General features: G+C 48.2%; 1 protein-coding gene across 1 annotated transcript in view; it reads right to left on the bottom strand.

The window, feature by feature from the left end:
- LOC146830261 (E3 ubiquitin-protein ligase TRIM39-like) overlaps window positions 1-14,933 on the bottom strand; it is a 352,412-nt gene extending 337,479 nt beyond the window's left edge. The window contains exon 1 of the mRNA XM_085604456.1: window positions 14,462-14,933. Coding sequence (XP_085460582.1) covers window positions 14,462-14,875 — 414 coding nt within the window. The 5' untranslated portion in view covers window positions 14,876-14,933. The remainder of the gene's footprint in view (window positions 1-14,461) is intronic.
- Window positions 14,934-26,987: the final 12,054 nt, after the last annotated feature.

Here is a 26,987-nt window from a genome sequence, read left to right as displayed (position 1 = left end):
TATATATACTTACTTAATAATACATTTTAATAATTGTTTTAATAACATATAACTTGTTAAAAATTATTATAAATTGCAAATACATCATACACATAAAACAATAACATGAATAAAAATTAAATAATTATATATAACACATTTAAAAAACTACATTTAATTTGAATATTGTTAAAATTAATTATATATTACATTAGCTAAAATAATACAAAAAATATTAAATAGCACCGACAATAAAACTACTACTCCAGCTCCCAAAAAAAACAGTAAAGAAAATGTTGGATAGCGTAGAGCTAAAAATTACTATTTCCACTCCAGGGAGTGTAACAATAGGGAAAGTGTTGGATAACGTACAGGTATAAATTACTATACCCACTGCAGGGAGTGCAACAGTAAGGAAAGTGTTGGATAGCGTAGGGGTAGAAATGACTATTCCAACTCCAAAGAGTGCAACAGTAGGGAAAGTGTTGGATAGCGTAGGGGTAAAAATTACTATTCCCACTCCACAGAGTGCAACAGTAGGGAAAGTGTTGGATAGCGTAGGGGTAAAAATTACTATTCCCACTCCAGAGAGTGCAACAGTAGGGAAAGTGTTGGATAGCGTAGGGGTAAAAATTACTATTCCAACTCCACAGAGTGCAACAGTAGGGAAAGTGTTGGATAGCGTAGGGGTAAAAATTACTATTCCCACTCCAGAGAGTGCAACAGTAGGGAAAGTGTTGGATAGCGTAGGGGTAAAAATTACTATTCCCACTCCAGAGAGTGCAACAGTAGGGAAAGTGTTGGATAGCGTAGGGGTAAAAATTACTATTCCAACTCCACAGAGTGCAACAGTAGGGAAAGTGTTGGATAGCGTAGGGGTAAAAATTACTATTCCCACTCCAGAGAGTGCAACAGTAGGGAAAGTGTTGGATAGTGTAGGGGTAAAAATTACTATTCCAACTCCAGAGAGTGCAACAGTAGGGAAAATGTTGGATAGCGAAGGGGAAAAAATTACTATTCCCACTCCAGAGAGTGCAACAGTAGGGAAAGTGTTGGATAGCGTAGGGGTACAAATTACTATTCCAACTCCAGAGATTGGAACAGTAGGGAAAGTGTTGGATAGCGTAAGGGTAAAAATTACTATTCCAACTCCAGAGAGTGCAACAGTAGGGAAAGTGTTGGATAGCGTAGGGGTAAAAATTACTCTTCCAACTCCAGAGAGTGCAACAGTAGGGAAAGTGTTGGATAGCGTAGGGGTAAAAATTACTATTCCAACTCCAGAGAGTGCAACAGTAGGGAAAGTGTTGTATAGCGTAGGGGTAAAAATTACTATTCCCACTCCAGAGAGTGCAACAGTAGGGAAAGTGTTGGATAGTGTAGGGGTAAAAATACTTTTCCAACTCCACAGAGTGCAACAGTAGGGAAAGTGTTGGATAGCGAAGGGGTAAAAATTACTATTCCAACTCCAAAGAGTGCAACAGAAGGGAAAGTGTTGGATAGCGTAGGGGTAAAAATTACTATTCCCACTCCAGAGAGTGCAACAGTAGGGAAAGTGTTGAATAGCGTAGGGGTAAAAATTACTATTCCAACTCCAGAGAATGCAACAGTACGGAAAGTGTTGGATAGCGTAGGGATAAAATTTACTATTCCAACTCCAGAGGGTGCAACAGTAGGGAAAGTGTTGGATAGCGTAGAAGTTAAAAATAACATAGTTATAAATAAAATAATTATTTAAAATAATTAGTGATTTAATTATTAAATAACTCAAAATTATTTACAAATACCAATAAATAATTATTACAAACATAACTACCAAAGAATAATTAATTAACAATACATTAATAATAAATACCAATAAATAATAATTAAGAAATATTAATTACCAAATAATAAATATTAAACGATAAAATATTTTTCATAACCAAAAACATATGAATTATTAAAAAGTAAATACCAATTCAAATATATTTAACTATTTAAAAAAATATATACCGCAAAATAATAATTATGAAACATTAATTACCAATTAAAAAATATTGAACTATTAAATATTTTTCATACGCCAAAATAATAAATATTACACATTATTTACCAATTAATAATTACTTATTAATATATCAATTAGAAATATCAATGCATAATATTTAATTATATTTAATTCACAATTAATGATTAATCAACAATTAATTAATTTTCATAACCAAAATATTATAATTTAAAATATTTACCAATTAATAATTATTGTCCAATTAATTAATTATCAATACCCAACAACTAATTTAATAATTACTTAATTAGATTTCAATTACTTCCAACACTATTCCCCTATAAACGCACGACACACTCCACTAATAAAATAATACACTTTACATAATTATCAATTAATCAACTAATTAAAACTAATTGCCAATTAATAAAAATTAATTACCAATTAATACTTAAATAACAATAATATAATTATCAATACCTATAAATGAAAATAAATTATTAATTAATTACAATTAAATTACTTCCCACCCTATTCCTCTATAAACCCACAACCTGCTACAGAACTTAAAAGCAAAAATTTATTCAAATCAATTTATAATTCCTAAAAATGTATAATTAATTCCATATAACTAAATTACTTCCCACCCTATTCCCCTATAAACCCACAACCCGCTACAGAACTTATACGCAAAAATTAATTAAAATTAATTTATAATTCCTAAAAATGTATAATTAATTCCATATAATTAAATTACTTCCCACCCTATTCCCCTATAAACCCACAACCCGCTACGGTACTAAAACACAAAATTGACTTAAAAAACCATTATTAACATATAAAAATTGTATACATATATGTTAAAACCAGTAGAACACTTAACTAAAAACATATAACACATACATATTAAATACATAATAAAATACATAACAATAATATAAATATCGATATTAGTAACATCAATATTAGTAAAATCGATATATTTGATGTCGATATTACTAACTTCGATATTACTAACATCGATATTAAAATACTTACCTTAGGATCGATATTCTGTCCATAGATATTATTGACATCGATATTCTGTCCCTTTGATATTTAAAACTCGATATTAGTGTAGGTAGATATTTTAGTTTCGATATTTTGGCTGCTCACCGTTACTTGACTACTATGTGGAAGGAGTGTGGAGTGAAGTACAAGTTCACCACACCCTATCACCCACAATGCAATGGTTTAGTTGAGAGATTCAGCAAAACCTTAAAGGGCATGATTAAAGGACTCCCAGAGAAGCTTAGGCGAAAATGGGACCTACTCTTGCCCTGCCCTTTATTTGCATACAGGGAGGTGCCTCAAAAGGGGGTTGGTTACAGCTTATTTGAACTTTTGTTTGGTCACCCTGTCAGGGGTCCATTGTGTTTGGTGAAGGAAGGATGGGAGTTACCTCTCAAGCCCCCAAAGCAAGACATAGTAGACTATGTGCTTGGTCTCCGCTCCAGGATGGCTGAGTACATGAAAAAGGCAAACAAAAACCTTGAGGCTAGCCAGGAACTGCAAAAAGCCTGGCATGACCAAAAGGCTGTACTGACTGTTTACCAGCCAGGACAGAAAGTGTGGGTGCTGGAGCCTGTGGCCCTAGCAGCCCTCCAGGACAAATGGAGTGACCCCCATACAATAGTTGAACAGACAGGGGAGGTTACCTACTTGGTAGACCTTGGAACCCTAGCACTCCCCACAGGGCACTTCATGTCAACAGACTAAAACCATATGTTGACAGGGCAGACATGGCCTTTCTCATGGCTATCAATGAAGGACAGGAGGAAGAGAGTGACCCACTCCCTGACCTGATTTCTCAGAACCCTGATGATGGGTCAGTTGATGGTGTAGCCTTGGCAGGCAGCCTCACTGCCCAGCAGCAAACTGACTGCAGAAACCTTCTCAGCCAGTTTAGACATATGTTATCTCTGACTCCAAGTCAGACAACCTGGTGCACTCATGAAGTGGACACTGGGGGCATTCTACCTGTGAAGAATAAGATCTACAGGCAACCTGACCATGTCAGGGACTGTATAAGGACAGAAGTCCAAAAGATGTTGGATCCGGGTGTGATTGAACCCTCAGTTAGCTCTTGGGCTAGGACAGTAGTCCTGGTACCTAAACCTCACACCAGTGGTGGGAAAAGAGAGATGAGGTTTTATGTAGACTACAGGGGTCTCAATGCAGTCACTAGGACTGATGCCCATCCCATCCCCAGGGCAGATGAGCTAATAGATACTTTGGCCTCAGCCAAGTTTCTAAGCACATTTGACCTGACAGCTGGCTACTGGCTGATCAGACTAGCTGATGATGCAAAGCCAAAGACAGCATTTTCTACCCCTAGTGGGCACTATCAATTTGTAGTAATGCCCTGTGGTTTGAAGAATGCACCTGCCCCTTTACAAAGGTGGGTGAATCAAGTCCTTACAGGCCTGGAAGACTTTATTGCACCATATCTAGATGATATTGCTGTCTTTAGCTCCACCTGAGAGGATCACCTGGTCCTCCTGAGGAATGTTTTGGAGGCCCTGCAGAAAGCAGGTCTAACTATTAAGGCTACTAAGTGCCAGATAGGGCAGCTTCAGGTTGTGTACCTGGGCCACCTTGTAAGTGGAGGTCAGGTTCAACCAGTACAGAGCAAAATTCAAACCATAATGGAATGGATTGCTCTAACTACCCAGACTCAGGTGAGAGCCTTCTTAGGCCTGACTAGGTACTATAGGATATTTGTCAAGGGGTATGGATCAATAGTGACACCTCTAAATGACCTAACTTCTAAAAAGATGCCCAAAAAGTTTCAGTGGACAGCTAGCTGTCAAAAGACATTTGATGACCTGAAGGAGGCCATCTGCACTGCTCCCATTCTGCAGAGTCCTGACTGCTCCAAGAATTTCATTGTCCAAATAGGTGCATCTGAATTGGGGGTAGGGGCTGTACTATCACAAATTAATGATGAAGGTCAGGATCAGCCAGTAGCTTTCATAAGCAGAAGGCTGACCCCTAGAGAGAAACGTTGGTCAGCCATTGAGAGGGAGGCCTTTGCTGTGGTTTGGGCTCTGAAGAAATTTAGGCCATTTTTGTTTGGTACTCACTTCCTTGTTAAGACAGACCATAAGCCCCTCTTATGGCTAAAACAAATGAAGGGTGAAAACCCCAAACTGCTTGGGTGGTCCATTTCCCTACAGGGGATGGACTTTACAGTGGAACATAGACCTGGGAGTATCCATGCCAATGCAGATGGACTCTCTAGGTATTTCCACTTAGAACATGAAGACTCAACTGGTCAAGGTTAGTTTAATGTCTCTGCATTTGGGGGGGGGGGGGGGTTGTGCAGGAGAGTAGGATCTGCTTCACTTGGGTACCCCCACTTTTTGCTGGTGTTTCACTGTTTTTTTTTACCTTAGTCTGGCTGTGGCCCTGCTAATCAGGACCACAGCCTAGCTTCTTCCTCTCTAAAATGGTTTGCATGTACATTAGGTACATATCTAATTGGATTCTGGAGTGCCTTATAAGCCCCTAGTATAAGGTATACAATGTACCTAGGGCATAGGAACCTCAGAGGCCTACCAGGATCTGAAGCATGTATTATGCTGTTTTAAAGTATGAATCCCAACACGAATTGATCCAAGTGTAGTTTAATTGGAGAAGTATTAAACAACAACCCTCACGGACCTCGATCCAGCTCAAACTGCCAGAAGAGGTTCTAAACAGAACCAATACAAAATATATATCTAATTGCATTCTGGAGTGCCTTATACGCCCCTAGTATATGATATACTATGTACCTAGGGCATAGGAACCTCAGAGGCCTACCAGGGGCTGAAGCATGTATTATGCCACCCCTGGGAAGCACTCCAAAATGGCACCACAGGTCTGCTACTGCAGCCTGGGTAAGGGTGTGCTTGCACTCCTTACTGTGGTATAGGCTACTTATATCACTATCATTGCACACACATATAAAACCTATAAGTCACTCCTATGGCAGGCCTTAACAATCCTGAAGGCAGAGTGCTTGGTTTTTATGTGAGAGGGTGCCCCTGCATGAGCAGAGCCCCTCTGCAGTGTTCGGAGTACCTCCTCTGATGCTGTTTGTGGTGCAGCCTGATCATATACTCTTAAGTGCATTATAACCTCGCGGTAAATGCTAACTTTGGAATGGCTGCACGGAAACATGTCATGTTTGGTGTCAAACGCTTTGGAATACTACCCCCCCCCCCCAGTTCTGGTGGCGGGGGAGGCACTCCACCCTTCTAGAGAGAGAGACATGTTCACACTGGTCTAACCCGGTAGGACTTTCTAGAGCCCTGGCCTCACAAAATGGATGCCTCTGCCACAGACACGGGTCTGGCCTCCTGCTGCTGACCAAAACTCCAGCAGGGGAGGCCTGGACAATAGGTTTCCTGTCCCAGGGAGGTGTAACCACCTCCCCAGACAGGCAGATGGGTATTGGGGCTGGGCGGGAGCACTCTCTGATGCTTTGAAGTCCTGCACTGGGGGCACACTTGGTGTACCTGTGCATAGTCCAGTTCAAACCGGTTGCAGGGGCTACCTGCCCCTGCTCTGTTGTGAAACTGGACAAAGGAAATGGGCGTAACCACCCCTCTTTCCAAACCCTCCCATAGGTGGGTCCCTAGAGTATGTCCAACCCCCAAACTTAGTATCAGTATGGGAACCCAGTCCTTGAGAATTTAGATTACCCTGGACGAAGCTCTGCAACATATATCCTGGACCTTCGACGTTCTATCCTGACTAGAAGACTGAAGAATTCTCCCTTGGGGTCAAGGAGTGACTCCCCTGCTTGGCAGGCACCAAAGAAGCAACTGTCTGGTCTGCAATTCTGAAGCTCCTGTTGGACGCCGAAGTCTCTGCATCACCAGAGGTGGATTTCCTAACTTTCCCGTGGCTACACTGAGTCCACCGCAAAGCTGAGGCCCGTGGCTATCGTGGGTGATGAGGAACCGTGACCCCTGGGCACCGCGTACTATTGCTGGTACATCGACTTCCTGTTCAACCTTGAAGTTCTGCTTTGGGCTCCTAGTAGCCCCAGCCTTGAGCATAGACTGCACCAAAGATCTTTGGCCTCCACTCCACGAGTGACCCGTGGGCCAGGTTCCAGTACAACCTCTCGAGGCTCCTTCGTGATCGCTAGCCCGTTGGCTAGTGGGTCCCCACAAATGCAACTCCTCTGTTGCTTGGGCTTTCCTGCTTGCTCCATACGTGCTCTGACTTACCATCACCGGGAGAGTCCCTCAGACCTTGCTGTTCTGCACCAACGTCCTTCTTCTCTTTCCATGAGACTTGCCGTTGCCAAGGCTTGTTGGGTTCAATCTGGTCGCCAATACCGCTGCACTCGACAGACTTTGTGGGACAGCTTGAATCCGGCTCATGGACTTCATCGACACCTCCTGGACCTCGTGGCTGAAGAGTCAAGACACCCATCAACTCATCTGAAGCACCCGACATCTGTGTTAATTGGTCCATCCTGCCCTCGGTCACTGGTAAGTGACCCAGACTCTGTCCCCTCTGCTTTCAGGTTCCTTCCATCCTAGATCCAGGCTTGGATCTCTTCGGACACTTCTCCTCTTCACGGCAGCAGCAGTTCTTTGCCAGCTTCCATTGCAATGGACAACGCGACCCGACACCAAAAGACACCTATGCACCCGGCTTCCCTGGGTGAGGTAACTTGACTACTCCGGTGCTCCCATGGGTGCTAGCCCTAGAACTTCTTAAGACCAAAAGGGTTTGGTCCTGACTCGATTCTAAGTGTCCCTAATCTTTAAATTTCCAACCGCGACATTGCCCATAGAAGATAACGGGAACCTGCGGTTGTGTTCTCACACTGCATACAGCTCCCGTGGGTCCCCTGTGTCACTACCTTGGGTGGTTCCTTGGGGTCCCAGCGATTCTAAAGGCTCTAGGCCTAGTGTCTAGTTCAGTCATGGTTCTTATACCACTTTATTGGTATATGGTTTGGTACGCCCCTAGGGCCCAAACGTGTTTTTGTGCTATTACTGGTGATTGCTAACTTGTAAATTAAGTACTTCGAACTCCAATCTCATAAAGAGACCAGAGGGGTGTGTTTTATCCTAAATACAAATTTTAAATATATACCTGGTGTGGTTGTCCTTTTCATTTGATCATTCAAGAGATTGTAGACTGGTAAAACAAGCTGCTTTACATTCCTTTAAGACTTAGCCTGAAGGCTGCTCTCCATAGCTACCACTAGGATAGCTTTCAATAAAGGTTGTCTTTAACCTATTCACCATAAGGGGTTGTTTGACTGATACAAGGTGCCCACTAGAACTAGTGGACAGCATATATCAGGCCACCTTCTCACGCTGCTTGTGGAGGTCAGGGAGGTGCTGCTGATGGAGCCCAGGCAGGAGCTGCTGATGGAGCCCAGGGAGTCGCTGCTGATGGAGGCCAGGGAGGTGCTGTTGATGGAGCCCAGGGAGGTGCTGCTGATTGAGCCCAGGGAGGATGGAGGCGAGGGAGGTGCTACTGATGGAGCCCAGGGAGGTGCTGCTGATGGAGCCCAGGGAGGTGCTGCTGATGGAGTCCAGGGAGGTGCTGCTGATGGACCCAGGGAGGTGCTACTGATGGAGCCCAGGGAGGATGGAGGCCAGGGAGGTGCTGCTGATGGAGCCCAGGGAGGTGCTGCTGATGGAGCCCAGGGAGGTGCTGCTGATGGAGGCCAGGTAGGTGCTGCTGATGGAGGCCTGGTAGGTGCTGCTGATGGAGGCCAGGGAGGATGGAGCCCAGGGAGGTGCTGCTGATGGAGGCCAGGTAGGTGCTGCTGATGGAGGCCAGGGAGGATGGAGCCCAGGGAGGCGCTGCTGATGGAGGCCAGGGAGGTGCTGCTGATGGAGCCCAGGGAGATGCTGCTGATGGAGCCCAGGGAGGATGGAGGCCAGGGAGGTGCTGCTGATGGAGCCCAGGGAGGTGCTGCTGATGGAGGCCAGGTAGGTGCTGCTGATGGAAACATGGTGCTTCTCCTGACTCTAAGCGGAGTGGACACCGCATTTTGGTGGATCCCCGCATCTGCCAAACTCTGATGAGGTCATCACTCAGTTACTTCTGGGGGGGGTCTTTGTGGCTCTGGAATGTTGTGAGTAATCCCTGCTCTTCTAATCCTTACAATTACCATAAAACCTCTGAAGTGGTGGGTGAAACACAACAATTTTAACTTGCTCCTAATAAATTGGGTGCACAGTTTGAAATGTGAGGAATAAGACATGATAGACAATAGGACTGTGATGACACATCTTGTAGACTGACACCATGGCAACATTGCAAGTCTTAACATCTTGATCAGCTCGGCGTAACTTTCTTTTTCTAACATTGTTGTCAAAATATATTCATCATGGGCATAATATTATTTTCTTTACAATGCGGCATATTAGGAATTTACAAGAGTGACGTCAAATAACCAGGGAGCGAGAGCCAGCAATGATACAAGCGCTTCACAGCCCTCCCAGCAAAAGAGACGCCATGATGTGAGCTCTCCCGGGAAGAGCTCGAAGGCAACAGTCACCAGCACGTAGCCCACATCAAGGTGAGTTTTGAACAATTTCAATTCCAGGTGCCATAAGCTTGCCAATAATCTTTGTTTTTACCACAATTATGGCGAAATTAAAATCTTCTGCTATGAAGAATCTTAGGGATGGGTGGGCGGGAATTTGCTGCTTTGACTCAGACGGGAACAGAGACAAAGAGGGCTCAGTGAGGGGTCCCTACTCCCTTCCTGCCAAAGACAACCCCCCTGGTTGAGCACAGGTGGTTTAGACCACCCCTTCCGAAGAGTCCATTTATCTCGGACAATCTACAGTCAATCCAACTCCAAGAAGAAAGTAGCCACTCTGGAAGGGTGGGGGGTGGGGGGGGACAGGACCCTGCGGGAGATACCCTCTCAGCAATCTCCTCCTGGGTGCAATGAAAACTATAGGCCAGTGTGTTCAACCCCTGGGCGCGACTCAGGCCCTCACCTCGCTAATCACTGGTAGGGCTGCATTCCTGGCAGGGCTCTCTGTGGCTGCTCTAGAGTGTGGTGAATGATCCCTGCTCTTCTACACCCTAGTGTAGGGGCTCAAGTGTGCAGCCTGTACTCCCAGGGCTGTAGCAGATGAACCATGTGCTCCTCTGCAGGCTCTTCTCTGGAGCTCACTTGTACACAGTGTGATTGGAAGACTGTGGCACACGCCCTGTGCTCTTCAGCAGCCAATTCTGTGGGACTGGGACTCTCAATTAGGGACTACTGATCCCTGGGCTGCAACAGCCATACCTTGTGCTTTTCTGCACATGGGGCTCACGGCATGAGATCTATCATCCCGGCACAGACACAGACATAAGTTGTACTCCTGGCGCCCTCTCTGCATAGAGCAACAGAACCTACTGAGATCCCGGTACAGATTATGTGTACTCTTGGGTCTCTCTCGCTATAGAGCCCACAGGGCTTGAGATCCCTGAACACTCACAGACATACTGTGTACTTCTGCTTCTCCTGCGCTACAGAGCCCAGCACCCTTCGAGGTCCCAGAACACACACAGACGCACCGTGTACTCTTGGGTCTCTCTCGCTATAGAGCCCACAGGGCTTGAGATCCCTGAACACTCACAGACATACTGTGTACTTCTGCTTCTCCTGCGCTACAGAGCCCAGCACCCCTCGAGGTCCCAGAACACACACAGACGCACCATGTACTCTTGGGTCTCTCTCGCTGTAGAGGCCACAGGGCTTGAGATCCCTGAACACTCACAGACATACTGTGTACTTCTGCTTCTCCTGCGCTACAGAGCCCAGCACCCCTCGAGGTCCCAGAACACACACAGACGCACCATGTACTCTTGGGTCTCTCTCGCTGTAGAGCCCACAGGGCTTGAGATCCCTGAACACTCACAGACATACTGTGTACTTCTGCTTCTCCTGCGCTACAGAGCCCATCACCCCTCGAGGTCCCAGAACACACACAGACGCACCGTGTACTCTTGGGTCTCTCTCGCTATAGAGCCCACAGGGCTTGAGATCCCTGAACACTCACAGACATACTGTGTACTTCTGCTTCTCCTGCGCTACAGAGCCCAGCACCCCTTGAGGTCCCAGAACACACACAGACGCACCATGTACTCTTGGGTCTCTCTCGCTGTAGAGCCCACAGGGCTTGAGATCCCTGAACACTCACAGACATACTGTGTACTTCTGCTTCTCCTGCGCTACAGAGCCCAGCACCCCTCGAGGTCCCAGAACACACACAGACGCACCATGTACTCTTGGGTCTCTCTCGCTATAGAGCCCACAGGGCTTGAGATCCCTGAACACTCACAGACATACTGTGTACTTCTGCTTCTCCTACGCTACAGAGCCCAGCACCCCTCGAGGTCCCAGAACACACACAGACGCACCATGTACTCTTGGGTCTCTCTCGCTGTAGAGCCCACAGGGCTTGAGATCCCTGAACACTCACAGACATACTGTGTACTTCTGCTTCTCCTGCGCTACAGAGCCCATCACCCCTCGAGGTCCCAGAACACACACAGACGCACCATGTACTCTTGGGTCTCTCTCGCTATAGAGCCCACAGGGCTTGAGGTTCCTGAACACTCAGAGACATACTGTGTACTTCTGCTTCTCCTGCGCTACAGAGCCCAGCACCCCTCGAGGTCCCAGAACACACACAGACGCACCATGTACTCTTGGGTCTCTCTCGCTATAGAGCCCACAGGGCTTGAGATCCCTGAACACTCACAGACATACTGTGTACTTCTGCTTCTCCTGCGCTACAGAGCCCAGCACACCTCGAGGTCCCAGAACACACACAGACGCACCATGTACTCTTGGGTCTCTCTCGCTGTAGAGCCCACAGGGCTTGAGATCCCTGAACACTCACAGACATACTGTGTACTTCTGCTTCTCCTGCGCTACAGAGCCCAGCACCCCTCGAGGTCCCAGAACACACACAGATGCACCATGTATTCTTGGGTCTCTCTCACTATAGAGCCCACGGGGCTCTATAGTGCCCCGTGGGTACTATAGAGCCCCCTTGTTAATAGTGAGTTAAAAGCGGCGATTTATCTGCATTTTTCTTTCTACTTTGCATGTCAGCGATATTTATCGCTAATGACATGCAAAGTAGGCGTTACTCACCGAATCCACATGGAATCCATCGCCAAAAGCAAAATCGCCCTATTCACAACGCGGGTCAAGCGATAAAAAAAGCTGCGCTAACCGCGTTTATCGCTATAATCTAACGTCAGGTAAAATCCTGACTTAGCTATCTTTTTAATGGGAGGTGGATAGACAGAATGAGTCCACACTCCCATATTCACAACCTTTTCATTAGCATGTGAAATTATTGCCGGATTTCACACGCTAATGATGATTATCGCTGTGTATCGCTGGAATTGACATCGCCTGTGAGCTAAGCGTTGTAAATATGCCGCTCACACGGCGATGTGAACCAACAATACTCAGCGGTAATCAAAAATGCGCTAAGCACGTTTAGCGATAATTATCGCTTGTGCTTGTTAATATGCCCCTGTGTTCTCTTGAGCCTCCTTCTCTAAAGAGCACCGCTTGAGCTTGACATATTGTGTTCTCTTGGGCCTCCTTCTCTAAAGAGCAGGCAGAACCGCTTTCAAACTCTAATCACTCGCTGTGCTTGGAATCCTGAGACACACACACGCCATACACGCTTGGACCACCTTCTTAATAGATCCCAGACCATTGCTCATGGTACCATGAAGTCCTCATAGACAGAAGTCTCTGGCCTTCTTATCAATCAAGATCATAGAAACACTCAGGATCCCTGGACACTCACAGACATTCTGTGTACTCTTGGGCATCCTTCAGACTCACCTATGAGACTCGAGGTGTGGGATGTGTGATTGTAGGTCTATGACAATCATACCTTGTGCTCTTCTGCAGCCTCTTCCATGGGACTCGGGGTGCAGGCCTTATGCGCCCCAGGCTGTGACGCGCATGCCTTTCTGCCCTTGAGCTGCCTTTTCTGGAGTCCTAGGAATGCAATGATCGCTGAACCCCTGCAGACACACCTTATGTTCTTCTGCAGCCTCCTGTATGAACTCACAAAGTGTCTCTTCATATATGAATCCTGAACACCCACACACAAACCTTGTGATCTTTGTCACCCCTCTTTATGGAATCTTCGAAGTGCCTTGTATCTCATTCATCTCGGCACAAAACTTGTCATACTTTGCAGCCTTCGCTATGGGACTCATGGAGTGACTTCACTGGTAAACCCTGAACACCCACAGACTTACTTTGTGCACCTCTGCAGCATCTTCTGTGGGGCTAAAGGTGCTGGACATGTGACCACATGGCTGGCACAGACATACCATCCCTTGTTATCTTCTTAAGTCCCTTCTATGGGGTTCACATCTGGTGCTCTTGTGCAGAATTGTCTAGGGAGACCTTGCAGTGCAATGAGTGATCTCTGAGTTCCTCCAGACCAACGCTGTGCTCCTGGGCAGAATTCTCCATGGAGCCCTTAGTGAGCAATTAGCTCTGTCTAAATTGATACAGACACACCTTGTAAATCTGCAGCTCCTTCTACGGGTCCCAATGTGTGGGACTTGTGACCCTAGAGCTGGGACACCTTTCTGCTCCTGGACAGCCCTCTCAATGTAGTCCTATTTTTTTATCTGGTGACCATTAGGGATAAAACAACAAACCCTGGATTTCCAGATCTCATTGGCCTTGGGTGGGCCAGGGCACTTCCTTGGGTGGGCCTGGCCCACTCTCTAGAACACGACCTGCTTCCCTATATTACTCAAGGAGTGACTTCATTTGTGATCCCATGACAAGCTGACAAGAAAGAGACTCAGCGCAGCACTGCAAGCCATCTGGCTGCGCCGCACTGAGTCACTTTTAAAGCACAGGGATGCGTCATATTTACAATAATATGTCGCATCCCTGTGCTTTCCCCTGCGCTGGCGCATAATTGGCTGCCATGCGCCAATGCAGGCACCCTTCCACCATGGTGCAAGGGTGCCTATGTTGTGGGGAGGTTGTGGGAAAGGACACCTTCCTGCATAAAAACAATCACAAGAGGTGTTTTCCTCTTTCTATGCGTGCTGCATTTCTCCTCGTTGCGCCTCCCTACGGGCCCCTGGGGAGCTGTAGGTTTCTGATGCATTCCCAGGCTTACGAAAGGTTGTAAATCTGGGAATGGGGCAGAATCCATGGGTGCTGCGTGGGAACACACACAGCAACATCCATGGAACGCCCCTTTCACGCATAGTGCTACATGAAAAGGGACGTATTTACAAGGACACAAAAAGCCCAGCTGTGTGGCTTTACATGTCCTTGCAAATATGGGGGATCAAAATGTGCCACACGGGTGGTGCAAGGGGCTTGTAAATATTTCCCTTGTACTCCTCTGCACCCTTCCCTTTGAGTCTCAGGGAGTGACTTAACTTGTGATCCCATAACACCCGCACACATACCTTGTACTCCTCTGCAGCCTCCTCGATGGGTCTCACTGAGTGGGATTTATGGTCCTTGGACTCCCTGCAGACCACACATATCAACCTCTCTTCCTCGTCACAGAACAGCCTCCGTTTCTCCCCGTGTTTCTCGCACAGATTCTCCTGTGGGGGCTCCACGGGGGGCAGGTGAAGCTGTTTTACCATTTCCACAATGTTTCCCAGTTGCGCGTTGGGTCGGAGGCTTCTCCCTGGAGATATTTCTCTGCACTGCGGACAGGGGAAGTTTCCATCTCTTCCCTCCCAGCTCTGAGTGATGCAGGAGCGGCAGAAGTTGTGTCCACAGTCAATAGTCACAGGATCAGTAAAATATTCCAAACAGATGGAACAAGAGGCCTCCTCTTTGAGATTTCTGCCCTGAGCTGCGGCAGCCATGATCCCAGGAATGCAGGAAGGTAAAATTACGTTTCGTTTCTCTGTTTGCGTAAAATGGGAGTGTCTGTGTGTCTCCTCCTCTGTGGACTGGGACCTTCTGGTTCTCTGTAAAGTAGGAGTGTCTGTGTGTCTCCTCCTCTGTGGACTGGGACCTTCTGGTTCTCTGTAAAGTAGGAGTGTCTGTGTGTCTTCTCTTGCGTGTCCCGGACTCCCTAATTCAGGTTGCAGTTTTTGCCCTAAATGGCACACTGGTCGCTGCTAAAAAGGTGAATAGTCTCAAACACGCCTGACACTTTTCCTCTGGGTCCACTATACGGCCTCGCTAATTGTATTGTAATTGCATGGATAGAGCGCTTACAGCCCCAACGAGACATCGCAGCGCTAATGTGAAAGTTCACCTCTGACTGCAGCACAACCCGATCCTCGGAGAGGCTGAGGAATCACCCCAGACTGGGTGGGCCACGTGTGTTTTATTTCTGGGAAGAAGAGGACGGCAGAGGGATGAGAGAAATACAGAAACTTCAAAGTGAAACCAAGACTTTCACTCTGAGAAAACAAGGGAAAGCAGAAGGAATACACGGGTGGTAAAACATTGTGTGAAAGAACCAAAGGGGAAGAGAAGGAAAGAAGGACACAAAGGCAGAGAGAGGGGAGAAAAAAGAATGTCTGAAGAGAAAAGACAGAGGGAATAGAAGACGCTTCAGATTTTTCATAATTGAAGGTTTCACAAAGCTTCATTAACTGACCATAAACAGATACAGCAGGGGTTGCAGCAATGCAAGCTTCCTTAATGCACAGAGCAGGCACACCTATAGCTGATCTTTGGCGTTTAGTGCATTCTGGGACTTGTAGTTTGTCGTTTTACATTATGAGACGAGTAATATCTCAAAACTCATGGCAAGCGAGAGCTGTGAGCTAAAATGCCAGGACTGCTCGAGGTATCAAACACACAAAAGGTGGTGGCAGGAATGTTTCAATCTGTCTAACCCAATACTTCGTTCTTTTGCCCTCCGCATCACCTCAGTGTGGACCCAGCCATATGAAAATCAGCCTTGACCCTGCTCCAATAGGGGAAGAGTCCAGCCTGAACTGCCTGACCAGGTCCTTCCTGCAGCAGAACACAAGTGACCCAGGACAGGTTTCACACTGACGGGGGCTTTTCAGTCGGGTACAGCTTGGCTCCAGTGGCACAGCGAGCGAAAGAAGGAAGGTTTGGGATGTGTAGGGAGCTGGCTTTTTATGTAGTGCACCAAAATGAGTTACACTATGTAGAAAGTCCAGACGATCCTTATCGGCTTACAGGGCATAAATGAAAATTCCCAAATGCTCTCTTTGTGGTAGTGTGGGCGAGCACAGGCTTATCAGAAGGCTGTGTTAAACATTTGTTGAACACACAGAGTCAATAAATGAGACACACTCATGAAGAAACTAAAGACCAATTTAGAAAAATAACCAGTATCTTTTGTATATATTTTAACACCAACTACATTGTAATTGGCTAAGTACTTTTCAAAATATAAATTTTTACAGGGCAAGTAAAATTGTAGCACAAATGTGTCTTTATGAGGTAATGCTTTCCTATAGAGAAAGAAACATATACTGCATGCAGGTACTTGCAAACGTATTCCGTGGGTCCCCTTTAGGAGGTAAGGTGGTAGGGGGCCAAGGTTCAAAGTACCACCATCAGTTTGAGTTTACCTGACCTGGAGCATCCGGGCGCAGAGGTGCTGGATGGGATGGTAGCCTTGCGTGCTACACCGTAGGCAAAGAGGGGGCTAACTAGAAACAGGCTGCAAAGGGGGACTTGGGTACAAGTCCCGGAGTTCCCAATAGGGTACTCAGTATGTGAGGATCCTGGGAGAAGCGGGGTCACAGTCGGTTGTCGTAGAACTGGGCCGGGAGCTCAGGTACACAGGGTTTTGGTCGGCTGGGCCCGTGCGTCAAAGGCACTCATAGTTCTCGGTTAGCCCTGCAGAGAGGGACAAAACAGGACAGCTGGAGCACTCTCGTACTGGCCTCTGAGATGCTGAATTTCCTCGTTAGGCTGGTCGGTTGTTTCGGTGTTGGAGTCCGGACTGGACTTCAAACAAGCTTTGGTTGATGCATTGGGTCTTGTGCCTCTGGGATTGGTGGAGGGCGGCTCAGGTTGGTCCTGGCATCTTAGCACTTGGTGGAGAGATGGATCTGACCTCCTGGAGCACAGTGACCTCTTGCTGGTTAGCTGCTGTGTCTGTGGCCCCGGTGAACAGCAGAACGGTTAACCGGAAGTTGCGGTCGGTGCCTGCAGGCTGCGGGGAAGTGGCTCCTCCACTTCAAGGGAGAGGATGATGGCGTGGCGAAGTACTGGAGCCCTCCAAGGCTTTTGGAGGATGCACAGCTGCAGGACAAGTCAGGTTGTCATTATTGTCGGGACAGGAGCAGGTAGGCAGGGTTTAGCGTCAAAGTCTACCAGCAGTCCGCAGTTCTCGCTTCTTCGGCTCTTCTTTGTCCTCTTCTTTCTTCAGTCATACAAATCTGAGTTCCTGGTCTCAGGGGGCCACCTAAATACTGAATTTAGGGGCATCAAGGGGGCTCTCACATGCAGGGGGTCATTAACAAGTTGTGGTGGCAGGCTGGACAATAACAGTCAGCCAGCCCTCTAAGAGGCTGGCAGCTTTGCATGGGCACCGCTAAGGTGCCCACATGGTGCATGTTTTAACATATTAACTACTGGCATCAGTAGGGATTTATTAAGAATAGGTGTTAGATACCCAACACCATAAGTTTCAGTAAAGCCATCGTGTAGCTGGTGAACTCGTAATGACCAGTGCCCAGTACATGTACTTAAGATGGTTTCCCTGTTCACTTGTACTATCTAGCAATTGAACTTGACAGCACAGGGGAATTTCTGCTCATGCAGATATATCCTCACATGTAATATAGTGCACCCTGAATTAGGGCTGTAAGGTTTGCTGTAGGAGTGAGTTACATATATTGTATGCAGTGTTTGTGGGCATGGCACACAAGGTGAGTGCCATGTTGTGTTTTCACATTTGTCTGCACCATTTCACACAGCCTGCAATGGCAGTCTGCATGGGTTTGGTGGTGGGTCCCTTCGGGTGGTACAATATATGCTGCAGTCCATAGGGAACCTCTTTAGTACCCAGGACCTAGGTACCTGGGGTACCACTTACTAGGGACTTACAGAGATGCTAAAGGTTTTGCCAATTGGGGAACAATTGCAGTTACCTTGTTTTAGGGAAAGAACACTGGTACTGGGGACCTGGTTAGCAGAACACGGTGCACTTCTGTCAAAATCTCATCAAATGCCAGGCAAAAAGTGTGAGTGACCATGTGAAAAATGGGGCACTTTCCTGAAGGATGTGACCCAAGCATTTGCCAGTGGTTAGGCAAATTACAGGCATTCCTATAATTTCTTTTTATCTGCTTGGATGTGCCACACATGGCATGGGACCCTGGCAGGTATGGGTGCAGTATGGACAACAGCTGTTAGACCTGACATCCTTGGCGTGGTTTCCCCCTGTCTTATTTGCTTCTGTCTCTTGTATTTTTGCTGTGTGCTGGACTTCGTTTTTGCTGGTCTAGATGTTTTGGGCACTTTGTCACTGCTGTTCCTAAGTGCAAGTGCTCTATGATTGGCTTATTTTAATTACTACTAAGTCCCTAGTACAATGCACTGTGTGTGCCCAGGGCCTGTAAGCCAAATACTGCCAGTGGGCCTGCAGCACAGAATGTGCCACCAACACAAGCACCCTTTCAAAGGGGTCTCAGACCTGCCACTGCAGTGTCCGCATGCATTCTCTACTGCCCTGTTGACCTGGCAAGTGCACCCACTTGCCAAGCCCTAACCTTCGCTTTTATTACGTGTGAGTCACCCCTAAGATAGGCCCAAGTTACCCTTGTGGGCAGAGTGCAGTGTATGTGAAAGGTAGGACATATACTGGCGTGTGTGACATGTCCTAATAGTGAAAAATAGTGTATTTAATTTTTCACTATGGGAAGGCTATCTGTCCCATGGGATAGAATGGGAGATTATTTATAGCATCTTATAAGTATAACTTTCCACTGGGACAAGATAGAAAGATGGAGTTTAGTATGCCTGAACTCAGAATATTAAAATGCATCTTTTAGTAAAGATTATTTTTATGTTGTGTGTACCACTTTTAGAAAATGGGTATTTTCTTGCTTACTTTACAATAATCTATACAAGGGTCCTAGGGGAACTAGTTTAAGGACTATAGCACCTGCAATCCCCAAAAGACACCGAAATACACTAACAGAAGGTCTTAAGTCCAAGGAAATAAAGAACAAAATGCCGCGTGATGCTACATACACCGTGCACACCTCTTCAGATAATTAGTACATCACTGAGCCAGGAGATTAAGAGTCCATCAGCCCACCCTTGTTGGCGGAGCTTCGTCATTTGAGACTCTAAGGGGTCAAGGTCAGTGCCCACATTATTGAGCCGACCGGCCCTACTGGGTACCCGACCCAATGATCCCAGAATAGAAAAATCTCCTGCCAAAGTGTGTAATACAATTTTTGGAAGACTCAAAAAAACATATATGCAGTGCTCTAACGTGATAGTGCTTTAAAAATGACTACGTGGTCAAAAAATATGTTTATTGCAAATTTCGGTATTTTCTTGCTTAGCCATCCTGTGTGCGTCTGCTGGTTTGTAGATTGACTGTCTGGCTTTGAGTGACGGGGCAGGGGATGTGCATTCTCTTCAGAGAGTCACTGGGGGGGGGGGTTTACGTGTGTCCTGCCTTTGTTGGATGAGTCAGGGTTGGGCTGAATAGACCTGGAAGGCATTTATAGTAGTGGGAGGGGATTTCCCTGCACCTAAATAGGCCTGGTCTGCCTTGGGCAATGCTGTCTCCACCTAATGCCGGGAAGCTGGACCAGCGAGGGCGGAACTGGTTCTGCCACAAAAGAACAAAAGGAAATTGAGTATAAAAATTGGGGCCCAGACACCTGGACTTTAGATTACTTCTGGACTCAAGAGGAACCTCTGCCAAGGAGAAGAGCTGGGAAAGCTGTAGGAGAAGTACTGCCCCTTTGATGTGTGCTGTGTAGGGTCGACCTGCAGTGGTTGTTTCTGCTAAGGAGAGGACCAAGACTTTGCTTTGTGCTGTGTATCTTGCTTGAAAAAGATCTCCAAGGGCTTGGTGTAGAGCTTGCCTCTTGTTCTGAAGTCTCAGGGATACAAATACTTTGTTTCCTCTGTCCTCCTGCAGCTGGAACAGCTGTTTCAGCTGCCACAGAGGGAAATTGCAACACCAATAAAGGCGAGGCAATCCTGCAACAAAGTCGTGGGCCACGCTTGTGAAGTGCAAGGCGCACCGTCCCGCCTTTCACCGCAGCCCCGCCACCTGCTGCACCATACCGACTCTGACGCCGTTGCCGAGGCCGCTGCCTGCACCAGTGCCGAGGGCACTGCTTGTGACGCTCACGATGCATTGCCCTGACTTCCACCACAGCCCCGACCTCACCGATGCCGGTGCTTCATCATTGCGGAGCCGAAACCTGACATGTGTGACCTCCCAAAGCCATCGACCCCACATCGTCGTAAGAAACTAATGCCTCGACACCACCGCGACGTCACCTCCCTGGCAACAGTAAAGAACCGACACCTCACCTCCCTTGCAGTGCAGTAAGGAACCAATGCCTCAACTCCCTTCTGGTCGTAAGGAACCGACACCGCCCAGCTCCAACGAAACATCACCTTGCCGACGCTGTGCACCGTCTTTGTTTTCATCGTTTGCCAAAGTACTGTTCTTTGGGGTCCGTGTGACTCCGGGCCCGATAACGCGCACCTTGCGGTTGGCGCTGTACTTTATACGATGTCATAATAGCCAAAGGTCTAGCTATTTGTTGCTACAAGCTTTATTTCTAAGAATAACCTATTTTTGGTGATATCTTGACATATGTCTGGTGGATTATTTTATTGTTTTGGTCTTGCTTTGTTTAGATAAAGATTTCCTTTTATTTCTAAACTGGTGTGGTGTCCATTTGTAGTGTTTTAACTGTGTTACTGTATGTGTGCACATATGCTTTACACACTGCCTCTGAGATAAGCCTGTCTGCTCGTGCCATGCAATCAATGGGCTGAGCAGGGGTTGTCTAAGGGCGTACTCCCTTACCCTGGCTAGAAGCAAGGGTCCCTACTTGGACAAAGGTGCAAACCTTGCCAACTAGAGACTCCCATTTCTAACATTGGTGGCAGTGGTGGGATAAGGACCAGCACTTGTGCCTAACATACAGTGATTGGTGTACACTACTAAGATAATGCAGACCATTACGCATCCACATACCATTTGGTGAATGTTTTCTTTTTGGAGTTTTCTGCAACTTGTGAACTGCCAATTTTCGTCATGTCCAAACCAGCATCAATGGCATCTGCATATATCAATTTTGAAGAGGATAGGGTGGAAACTTACACTGTGTCACAATTGAAATCCATCCGCAAGAAATTTAAAATCTCAGTCAGAGGCCTCCCCAGAAAGGAGGGATACAAAAAAGCACTGAGGGCCTGGTTGGAAGCAAGGAATGCCAGTGGGCATACCAAGGAGCCTATGGTGGAGGCAGAGAATTTAGTTTAGCAGCAGGATGGGATATTGGTTCTGCCTGGAGGGAAGATACTTTCTATGGAGGGCAGAAGTGTGTCTTCAAAGGGGCTGTCTCCAGAGGAGTTGGAGGACACAGAGAGAAGCAGAGTGCATGAGATGGCGCTCACGTAGCTCAGGTTGGAAAAGTGAGTGACAGGGAGGAAAAGAAATTGGAGAGGATGCTCTCAGAGCATGAGAGAAGAATGAAGGAACTGGACATAAAAGTCAAGAGTGTGGAGTCCAGTTCCAATAGTGGCAGCTTGTCTTTAGTACATCTGGAGTGGAGGGTGCATTTTCCCAAGGAGGTGATCAAGGATTTGTGCTTAGTGATGACATTAGTCAGGGTTCAAGCGGTATGAGGTAGCAATGAGGTCCCACAGTGTTCCTGAGAGAGACTGGGGAGCGTGGTGGTCGAGCCGCTTCGCTGCAGTTACCTGGAATACTTGATCGGGAGGACGAGTTGCAGATTTTCCGATATGCAAGGAGCGAGATACATATATTGACATCTCGCTAAATATATCATTTGAAATTCTCTCTGAGCCTAGGATAGAAACAGCTATGACTTAAAAACATGCTTTGTTCACGGCATACGGACCAGAATTATATTAAATAAAGGTTACAAAGTCATCCTTGAATCTCCATGTGAGGAAGTATGATTGACTCCACGAGGTTGATCCATTTTTAATTATCCTGAGTGACACCTTATAAGTTGGAGGAGATTTTAAAAAGAACATCCTTGTTCTCTAAGTTTTGTCCTGAAGAAAGTCGAGTTGACCAATTGTGATCCACTGAAACGCCACGTCGACAACTTGTTTATTTGATCAACTGTTATTTATAAAAATGTTTTTAATTTGAGGATTGTGTATATGTAAATCTCCAGGGGGTAGACCTAGTTGCATAGGTTTGATAGAAATATACCTTTTATAGAGTATACTTAAGGAAATTGTGATACTCATTTTTACCAATGCAGTGAAATTGTGACAAAAAGATAAAATTGATGTAATATTAGTGATTTGCTCATATAATATGCTGGTTCACAAACCCCCTTTTTGATGGTACTTTTATATTATGGATTGTAGATATAACTTTTTAATGAGATTTATTGGAGAATACAAATAGTAATTTTAAATAAAACGATAGCTATCTTTGCAATAAACAGGTCTTATCGTATGATTGTGAGTGTGGAAGAGCATTTAGGCATATTGGTATATTTAGGGGAGAATTAAAGGTAATAATACATATATGTGATACAAGAGGGACCTTTTTCTTGTGGGATGTGGATCAGTGGCAGGTGTTACCACTTTTCCATTTGAACATCTCACTCACCAGGTATGGGAGACCTGCATCCAGTTAGGCAATCCACCACACTTGACAGCAGTGCTGGGTACAAGTATAATTTGAAATGAGCCTTTCCATTGGGGTTCCAAACACGACTTCTGAACGGGATTTTTCAACAGGACCCAGTCCTCTGGACTGAGGTCATGTTACTGCTCCTGAGGAGGGAGGGCGGTGACAGCCCAACCTGGTAAGAATCAGAATACACCAAGGCGCCGATCACGATCCTGTAAAAACCGGGTACGAACCGTCGGACGGAGCATATTCTCCGTCCGACGCGTATCCGGTCGTAACAATATACAAACATGGAATTACGAATCGCACGGAAACACCATTTCCGTACGATTCGTACAAAACCCCGACCGACCAAAATAAACATACATATGCGATCCGGGAAAGCGCCGACGTGACGTCGGGACGCACGCAGCCTGCCATTCACGAACCAGGAATTACGATTCGCACCGACGTCATCCCGCACGGACAATATTTTCCGGCTGCCAAAAACTGCCGGGAAATCAGGACGACGCGAACAAGGAGGACCTGTACGTGATGGACAGACATGGACCCGAACCTACGTGTCATCCCGGCCCTCATAGCAGTCGACCTCCTCTACTGGTTCGGACGCAGACGCCGCAGAAGGTCAGAACAACTAAGGGAGGGGGGAAAGGGGGGGGCAGGACCTGGGGCAGGCCACAAAACCACCACCAAAGTCACACAGCACACATGCCCTGGACATACCTGACCCCCAGGCCCTGGTCACGCCGAGGGGGTGGGGGCGTGTCCAGCAAAGCCAGCGTCCGCCACAACGGAAGTGCCTGACGACGCGAACCGGCAGCACAACTATACAGGTACGTCCCGTACCCACGCCTTAAGAGCGTGGGTACGAGTCGTACCACGCCCACACCTACGTCACCCCAACAATGGCGGGACGGCTGCACCCACATGGCAAAGGCCTGGGTACGACCCGCACAAGCATTCCACAGCGTGGGCACGGGTACGTACGGACCCTACCCCCACCCCCCTATGCATGGAGCGTACCCCCCACCCCAACCGTGTATGTACGACCCGTACCCTCACCCGCGTACGTATGGAGCGTACCCCCCACCCCAACAGTGTAAGTACGACCTGTACCCCCACCCCAACCGTGTATGTACGACCCGTGCCCTCACCCGCGTATGTATGGAGCGTACCCCCACCCAAACAGTGTAAATACGACCCGTACCCTCACCCGCGTACGCATGGAGCGTACCCCCACCCCAACAGTGTAAGTACGACCCGTACCCTCACCTGCGTACGTATGGAGCGTACCCCCACCCCAACAGTGTAAGTATGACCCGTACCCTCACCAGCGGACGTATGGAGCGTATCCCCCACCCCAACAGTGTAAGTACGACCCGTACCCCCACCCACGTATGCATGGAGCGTACCCCCACCCCAACAGTGTAAGTACGACCCGTACCCCCACCTCGTATGCATGGAGCGTACCCCAACCCCAACAGTGTAAGTACGACCCGTACCCCCACCTCGTATGCATGGAGCGTACCCCAACCCCAACAGTGTATGTACGTACGGTACCACCACCACAACAGTGTAAGTACGATCCGTACCCCACCCGCGTACGTATGGAGCGTACTCCCACCCCAACAGTGTAAGTACGTCCCGTACCCCCACCTCGTATGCATGGAGCGTACCCCAACCCCAACAGTGTAAGTACGACCCGTACCCCCACATCGTATGCATGGAGCGTACCCCAACCCCAACAGTGTATGTACGTACTGTACCACCACCCCAACAGTGTAAGTACGACCCGTACCCCACCCGCGTACGTATGGAGCGTACTCCCACCCCAACAGTGTAAGTACGACCCGTACCCCAATGGAGCGAACCCACACGCGTGTATGTTCTAAGCGTACATATTGTTAAATAGGAGGGGTGTGTGCCTATCACTCCCAGCAGTGCCCAGACGGAGGAGGGGTGGGTGCCTATCACTCCCAGCAGTGCCCAGAGACAGGAGGGGTGGGTGCTGAGTCCTCCCAGAAGTGCCCAGACACAGGAGGGGTGGGTGTAGAGTCCCCCAGCAGTGCCCAGACACAGGAGGGGTGGGTGCCTATCACTCCCAGCAGTGCCCAGAGACAGGAGGGGTGTGTGCCTATCACTCCCAGCAGTGCCCAGACACAGGAGGGGTGGGTGCCTATCACTCCCAGCAGTGCCCAGAGACAGGAGGGGTGTGTGCAGAGTCCTCCCAGCAGTGCCCAGAGACAGGAGGGGTGTGTGCAGAGTCCTCCCAGCAGTGCCCAGAGACAGGAGGGGTGGGTGCCTATCACTCCCAGCAGTGCCCAGACACAGGAGGGGTGGGTGCCTATCACTCCCAGCAGTGCCCAGAGACAGGAGGGGTGTGTGCAGAGTCCTCCCAGCAGTGCCCAGAGACAGGAGGGGTGTGTGCAGAGTCCTCCCAGCAGTGCCCACACACAGGAGGGGTGGGTGCAGAGTCCTCCCAGCAGTGCCCAGAGACAGGAGGGGTGTGTGCAGAGTCCTCCCAGCAGTGCCCAGACACAGGAGGGGTGTGTGCAGAGTCCTCCCAGCAGTGCCCAGACACAGGAGGGGTGTGTGCAGAGTCCTCCCAGCAGTGCCCAGAGACAGGAGGGGTGTGTGCAGAGTCCTCCCAGCAGTGCCCAGACACAGGAGGGGTGTGTGCAGAGTCCTCCCAGCAGTGCCCAGAGACAGGAGGGGTGTGTGCAGAGTCCTCCCAGCAGTGCCCAGAGACATGAGGGGTGGGTGCAGAGTCCTCCCAGCAGTGCCCAGATGCAGGAGGGGTGGGTGCCTATCACTCCCAGCAGTGCCCAGAGACAGGAGGGGTGGGTGCCTAACACTCACAGCAGTGCCCATGTAACGCAAAGGGTGGAGTAGCCACAGATACCATGCCCACAAATTTCAGTCAGGTGCACAAAAACCCTGCAGTACATGTACCACATGTGTACGAGGCTGGGAGTATACGCATGCATAGCGCTGAAAAGAAAACATGTCCACATGAAGTCATGTCAATAGTCCACATACACAAGTACAATGACTACCAAGGATGCCACGAATGATGCAGGTGGAGACATTGCTCAGCATGCATGTGCAAAGTAGAAGGAGTCCGTCACACACCCAGCTAATGTACACACAGCTCAGCGCTAAATATTGGGAACACCCTGCAGGGAAGATGTCAGGGTACACAGAGCAAGGAATACACCTTTGGACAATTTCACCATGCAGCAACTGCTTACATGAACAGAGAAACCTAGCTAACACCGTGTGATGGCACACAGATCCCAGGGTCCCCCCTATGACCAGCACACTACTACATTTCCCACACACCCAACACATGAACACCACCCAAAACCATGTAGCAGCCCCACCAACAGCAATACCAGCAAAACAGTAGTGTTCCAAGAGGAAAAAAATAAATTGCTTTATTCAGCATCAACAAAAAAAGTCTTGTTTGTAGGAAGTTCAATATTTACAAAGCCCATAGGGCAGTCCTGAAGTCACAGCTGGATGGGGGACACAGTGGGATGCGTGTCCCCTAGCTTGCCTGCACAGTTAGATTCTGTCGTCTTCCACAGGGGTGAGGGCATCATGTGGGGGGGAAGAACCAGGCACCGCAGGGACAGGAGGGCGAAGGGTAGGCGTCGTGGGTGCAGGGATGGAGGACTCCATCACAGGGGGTGGGGCAGGGCCAAAGGCGGAGGCCAGGATCTCGCTGCACACCTTAGCAAGGTCCTCCAGGGAATCCCCTGCACCCGAAGGAACCACAGGCCCCAAGGAGGGGGGGGGGGGTCAGAGGGATGGGTCGCAGCGCCACTGGGGGAGGGTGTAGACAGGGGGGGGAATCAACCACCCTGACCGGGGACTCCCTTGACCGCTTGCGGGGTGGTGTCACTGTGGGGCTCAGGGACAGAGCGGCCAAGAAGGAGTCCTTGCCCGATATGTGGCCAGGAGAGCTGAGGGGAGGGGAGTTGGAGGGAGTGGATTGGGTGGAATGCGGACTCCCACTCTGGCTGCGTGTCTTACGTTTGCCCCCCGACCAAGTGGGTGTGCCTACTTCACCCTGTGTGTGCGTGCCAGGAGGTGTGCGTATGACCTTCCCTGCTGGTGTGGTGCCTGTGTCTGTTGTGGTGTGTGCA

The sequence above is a fragment of the Triturus cristatus genome, chromosome 5_1 (genome assembly GCF_964204655.1).
Source record: "Triturus cristatus chromosome 5_1, aTriCri1.1, whole genome shotgun sequence".
Lineage (NCBI taxonomy): Eukaryota > Metazoa > Chordata > Amphibia > Caudata > Salamandridae > Triturus > Triturus cristatus.
The sequence above is the reverse complement of the archived record's forward strand: the minus strand, read 5'-3'. Positions and strand labels throughout refer to the sequence as shown.